This window comes from Montipora foliosa, chromosome 10 (assembly GCF_036669935.1).
Source record: "Montipora foliosa isolate CH-2021 chromosome 10, ASM3666993v2, whole genome shotgun sequence".
In the NCBI taxonomy this organism is placed as follows: Eukaryota; Metazoa; Cnidaria; class Anthozoa; order Scleractinia; family Acroporidae; genus Montipora; species Montipora foliosa.
This window is the reverse complement of record NC_090878.1, coordinates 37,990,696-37,997,058: the sequence shown is the minus strand read 5'-3', so window position 1 is coordinate 37,997,058 and position 6,363 is coordinate 37,990,696. Positions and strand designations below refer to the sequence as shown.

Sequence of the window (6,363 nt, the reverse complement as noted above, 5' to 3'; positions counted from 1 at the left end):
TTGTAGTATACTTCATTTTGACTACTTAACTTTTCCAGACTGTCTGTGGCTCAACATAATATTGTTTGTTTTTATGTTTACACCACGACGAAAAGAAATCACTGTTTTCATGGAAGGATTGCAATTGAGAAACACATGCAAACCTTTTGAAACCAGAGCTATGTCGACTTTTTTGGATACTATCCACACCGAAGCTATCGAAAAGGAAACATCCTTGAAAGGAAACCCTTTTATAGTCGGTGCCCATACCTACAAAATGTAAATAATTATACACACTTATTACGTCTAATCACCGACTTTAATAGTAACATTCTTAAAAAAAAATAAACATTAATCTACAGATCTCTACCTTAGCAAATTTATTTTTTATGTGCGTTTGGAAAACACATTTTTATACATTTTGTAAAACGGAGCATATTTATGATTTCTAATAAAGTTATATGATGAGCAAATTGTCTTATCCAACGTTAGGTTTCCTTACTTACTTGACCCATAAAGGCGCTGTTACACTCGCAATTTTTCGAGCAACTTGTCTCTCAATTTTCTTTCGACAAGAGTTCTCACACTGCAAAGCTATTCCCTTGACGGTTGTTACACTGGGCAACGTTTCTTGCAATTTGTCTCGCTTTCGATGATCTCATGAGGTTAAAGGAACATTTCACTGGATGATGACGCAATCTGTTGAGACAGAAGTTGCCGGGCAGATTTCACAGCACGCATTGCTTGAAACGAAACCTTCGTTGCTAATTTGCGCAAACAAATGCGCAAAGTAGCAATGGATTCTACTTTCCCCGAAGGGTTCTGCAATTGTTTGTCTCGCCTTGATTTTGGCAATGGTAAAGTGTGCAACTTGCAACTTGTTTCGCTATGGCGTTTCAAGAGAAGTTGCATGAAAGATCGCAAAATGCAACAGAGCCTTATATTAAATTAGGGTTTCAGTCTAAAACGTATGTTAAACATTCGGTTGCGTTACATGACCCGGATATCCAAATACCATCAGTTTGACCCTTGCGACGGAAATGGTCCAAATTAAAGGCCATAGCATACGCTGCCTGTAGCCTTTCGTTCCCTTGAGGCTCAAACCAACACTTTCAACCAACTGTACTATTTGGAAGGATTGAATCTACCCCAATTATTTCACATAACATCAAATGTTATGGTACCAAATGAAACACCAATCATGCCTTAACAAGGTGCACTCATTAATGTGACGTAAAAGTTTATCATAGCAAGGAAAAAGCCGTCTTAAAAATTGCCCTATATTTTGTCTTCAAGAGCTTATATCTCAGAAACGAACTTGGTGATCCCCATTTTTTATTGCTGTAAAGTGGTTAGCAGGCTAGGATAAATCTCTCTGCAGTGGTATAAAAAATTCTCTGAAGCGGAATCTGGGCCACCTTAAAATTTTCCAGTTGTGAAGGTGGCTATGAATCTGCTCCAGATATTTTTTTCTAAATTTGCAGCGGATTTGTTAGTTCCCCAACTATTATTCCAGGAATTGAACTACTTTTGAATGCAAACACATTCTTTCACTTTGCTTAAAAACACCACCGATAACTCGAGGGAGTAAGCCCTATAAAGAACTTGGAAATTTATTAAGAAAAGAAAAGCGTGTTCTTTATTGCTGATGATTTCATTCATTTGTTATGCAGAAGAATAGGGAAAAAACTTTCACCCGTTGTTTCCCTTCTATTTTGTAATCTTTGAATGTTGCAAATGTTTCTCTTTTCCTTATCACAGTGAAAGCCTGAAGTTAAGGGTCATCAGCAAAAGTGTTTTTTTTTCTTTTCCTTCGAAACTGGCTTACACTCATACAACAAAAACAGTTTCAAAGAACTAAATAAAACATGATTTTTAGCAACTGAAATATAGCACTATCATTGAAGTTATAAAAGAAACTAAGTATTAAAATAACGGGTAAAACTAGCATTTTACTATAGATCTAAGCCTTTTGTCATAATTTCACTTACAATAATCTCAGTCTGTTGGTTTAGTTAACGTAGTAAATTTCTACTAAACCTTTGGAGCTTTTTCTACTGGCATAACGATGATTGTTAACCCGTTCCAATGTTTTTTTTTTTTACAAGTTCGGCAATCACTGAAGCGTCATGCCTTGCGAGGTAGTCTTCTAGCATCTTCGACATCGATTCTGGAAAAAGAAAAAAAGAAAACAGCCCTAAATGTAGCCTGTTCTTTCGAGCATACATATACAATGCTCCGATGCGAATGGCTACGTGCAGGAAGATGCTGTCTTCGAATTCCTTACAAAAGATGCAGTTTAGAGATTTATATATGGGAGAGCATAAACACCAAAAGAGGCATCAAGAGGTGATAAAATGAGCCATCTTCACCAGTTAACAAAAAGTCAGAAAAGGTTGAATGAAAACAGTTTGTCCACCAATGTGAAATGTATCCTTTACGCTACTGTGCATGCGTGATAGGCATGTGGAAATTACATTTGTGACTAAAACATGTTAGAGCAAACTTTGAATTGTTTATACTACGAAGCTACCATCTCGTTATCATGCTATCTTAGGCCTATTTGATTCCTGCCGTCAGTTTTCCAGTTTGAAAGTATTCTTGTTTTCTGAGTTAAACTCGAACTTCACTTACCATTTTTTTGGAAATTCCAACGTGACATCATCGACAACCAGCACAAATGGCGCCCAGTGCTTTATAGCGCAATACTGTTTTGACTCTTGGAAAGATTTCATTGCTTGTTGAAGAGCTGTACTTGCGCTTTTTCCATCTACCAGGTGCTGGTAGAAGCTCCTCATGAACAGCAACGTTGCCTCGTCATCAATTGCCCAGAGTGACACCAAAACAGACCGGGCTCCAGCACACAGGAAAGCCCTTGCAATTCCCACCACTCCCTCAGACTTCACTTCTCCCCGGCCACTGTGACAACAGCTCAGCACAACTAGTCTTGCTCGAAGAGAAATTGTCTGAACATCAGACATTTTCAAAATGAAGTCTTCCTCTTTGGGAATTGGCGATTTCCGTTCGGTATTTGGGGCTAAAGCAATTTCTCCCGTTTTTTGGCATCCATGTGCTGCAATGTGAACTAACGCAACTGATTTCATACTTTTCAGCACCTCAGATTTCGTGGCACTTTTTCCAGTCAGCGGTGCTGTCTGCAGAAGTTGTCCAATCATCTCTACTTCATGTTTTGCGCATGGAAGCTGTTCCAAAATGGGCTCCCCTTTCTTGTTAGTAACTTCTTTCAACCACGGATCACCTACAAGCAGTGCGCCAGTCTTACTGTGGAAGTCATCAGGTGCACCAACGATCACATTAAAAGCGGTCAACGAGGGAATGGTGCGGATCCTGATAGATTCACTCAATGCAGAATATGGAGCCAAGCAAAATGGTCCATCGGGAACAACGATTAACTCATGTCCTTGGAGCAAGTCTGCAATTGGCCCGAGTAAGACATCACACAACGGCTGTAAAGAGTTAACGGAGGATGAGGATGGTAGAACTGTTTTCTCAGTGATAAGTTTTTTGCTGTAAGACAGGTCACTGCGTAGTGGATCCAAAGAACGATTCTCGCATCTGACACCATCCCTTACGCCGATGCCTTTCAAAATAGTTTCCATCAACAAATCAGCACTTCCATTCGCGATTTCGTTTTGCCGAAAGCTGATCTTGCTGTCTTTTCTTAGCACCCAAAACGTGACCTTGTTCTGGTCAAGTGCCACAAAAACGGCTTGTGAAGGTAAAAGCTCTAAAGCAGCTGTCAGAGTTTGATTCGATCTTTCAAAATATCCATCCATCTTGTATCGATCTTTCAAAATATCCATCAAAGCCTGTGCTCGACCTTTCTCAGCTGCATACAAAGCTTTTTCAATCTCACCATTCTTCAAAAGTGTCCTCCACAGAGCAGTGTATGACATGCGATAAGAATCACGAAAACTTATTTTCCATTCATCTTCTGACTTCAGACTACGGCTTGTTTTATCAAAATGTTTTATACTTAAACGATAGCAACTGAGTGCATTACTCAAGGAACCCAACAATTCATGATCATGACCTAGCGAATACCACGCAATTCCCTCTCTTATACAGTCTCCAATTTCCTTGTAAATACTAAGACTGTGTTCATGGTACTCCATGGCTTCCTTTAAATAACCTAAAATGCAATAGGCATTTCCCAGATTTCCATAGGCTGATCCCTCGCCAGCCCTATCCCCTACTTCCTTAGCAATACTAAGATGTTTTTCGTAGTACTCAATGGCTTGTTTAAAATTACCTAGAGTGCGATAGGCAATTCCCAGATTTCCGTAGGTTGCTCCCTCCCCAGCCCTATCCCCCACTTCTTTTGCAATACTAAGACATTTTTCATAGTACTGAATGGCTTGTTTAAAATTACCTAGACTACGATAGGCATTTCCCAGATTTCCATTGGCGGATCCCTCGCCAGTCCTATCCCCTACTTCTTTCGCAATACTAAGATCTTTTTCGTAGTACTCCATGGCTTGTTTAAAATTACCTAGACTACGATAGCCATTACCAAGATTTCCATAGGCTGATCCCTCCCCAGCCCTATCCCCTACTTCTTTAGCAATACTAAGATGTTTTTCGAAGTACTCAATGGCTTGTTTAAAATTACCTACACTACGATAGGCATTTCCCAGATTTCCATTTGCGGATCCCTCGCCAGCCCTATCCCCTACTTCTTTCGCAATACTAAGATGTTTTTCGTAGTACTCAATGGCTTGTTTAAAATTACCTAGACTACGATAGCCATTACCAAGATTTCCATAGGCTGATCCCTCCCCAGCCCTATTACCTACTTCTTTAGCAATACTAAGATCTTTTTCGTAGTACTCAATGGCTTGTTTAAAATTACCTAGACTAAGATAGGCATTTCCCAGTTTTCCATAGGCTGATCCCTCCCCAGCCCTATCCCCTACTTCTTTAGCAATACTAAGATGTTTTTCGCAGTACTCAATGCCTTGTTTAAAATTACCTAGATTGCGATAGGCATTTCCCAGATTTCCGTAGGTTGATCTCTTTCCAGCCCTATCTCCCACTTCTTTTGCAATACTAAGAGATTTTTCATAGTACTCAATGGCTTGTTTAAAATTACCAAAATTGCGATAGGCATTTCCCAGATTTCCATAGCCTGATCCCTCGGCAGCCCTATTCCCTACTTCTTTAGCAATACTAAGATGTTTTTCGTAGTACTCAATGGCTTGTTTAAAATTACCGAGATTAAGATAGGCATTTCCCAGATTTCCATAGGCTGATCCCTCGCCAGCCCTATTCGCTACTTCTTTAGCAATACTAAGATGTTTTTCGTAGTACTCAATGGCTTGTTTAAAATTACCTAGATTAAGATAGGCATTTCCCAGATTTCCATTGGCGGATCCCTCGCCAGCCCTATTCCCTACTTCTTTAGCAATACTAAGATCTTTTTCGTAGTACTCAATGGCTTGTTTAAAATTACCTAGACTAAGATAGCCATTACCAAGATTTCCATAGGCTGATCCCTCCCCAGCCCTATTACCTACTTCTTTAGCAATACTAAGATGTTTTTCGTGGTACTCAATGGCTTGTTTAAAATTACCTAGACTAAGATAGGCATTTCCCAGATTTCCATAGGCTAATCCCTCGCCAGCCCTATCCCCTACTTCTTTTGCAATACTAAGATGTTTTTCGTAGTACTCAATGGCTTGTTTAGAATTACCTAGACTAAGATAGCCATTACCGAGATTTCCATAGGCTGATCCTTCCCCAGCCCTATTACCTACTTCTTTACCAATACTAAGATGTTTTTCGCAGTACTCAATGGCTTGTTTAAAATTACCTAGACTAAGATAGGCAGTTCCCAGATTTCCATAGGCTGTTCCCTCGCCAGCCCTATCCCCTACTTCTTTAGCAATACTAAGATCTTTTTCGTAGTACTCAATGGCTTGTTTAAAATTACCTAGACTAAGATAGGCATTTCCCAGATTTCCATAGGCTGATCCCTCGCCAGTCCTATCCCCTACTTCTTTAGCAATACTAAGATGTTTTTCGTAGTACTCAATGGCTTGCTTAAAATTACCAAGATTGCAATAGGCAATTCCGAGATTTCCATAGGCTGATCCTTCGCCAGCCCTATCCCCTACTTCTTTAGCAATACTAAGATGTTTTTCGTGGTACTCAATGGCTTTTTTAAAATTACCTAGATTGCAATAGGCAATTCCGAGATTTCCATAGGCTGATCCCTCCGCAGCTCTGCAGCCTATTTCTATGAAAATGTGCAATGCTTGTGCATAATTTTTTATGGCCTGTTGATAATCAGGTAGCTTGAGGTAAGCACCACCGGTATGAAAATGAGCCCTTGCTTCACGATCTCTGTCTTCTACACTTATT

General features: G+C 39.8%; 1 protein-coding gene across 2 annotated transcripts in view; it reads right to left on the bottom strand.

Moving 5' to 3' along the window:
• Positions 1 to 488: 488 nt before the first annotated feature.
• Positions 489 to 6,363, bottom strand: part of LOC137973603 (tetratricopeptide repeat protein 28-like) — a 10,557-nt gene continuing 4,682 nt past the window's right edge. Inside the window, exons 3-6 of one of the 2 annotated variants that reach the window (XM_068820448.1) lie at positions 5,813 to 6,363; positions 5,213 to 5,692; positions 2,614 to 4,972; positions 489 to 2,149 (exon numbers count right to left, since the gene is read on the bottom strand). The exon at positions 5,813 to 6,363 is cut by the window's right edge and continues 113 nt beyond it. In XM_068820448.1, the coding sequence (XP_068676549.1) occupies position 2,149; positions 2,614 to 4,972; positions 5,213 to 5,692; positions 5,813 to 6,363 (3,391 nt within the window). In that variant the 3' untranslated portion in view covers positions 489 to 2,148. Of the gene's footprint in view, positions 2,150 to 2,613 lie in introns of both variants that reach the window. The other variant, XM_068820447.1, reaches the window with a different exon arrangement.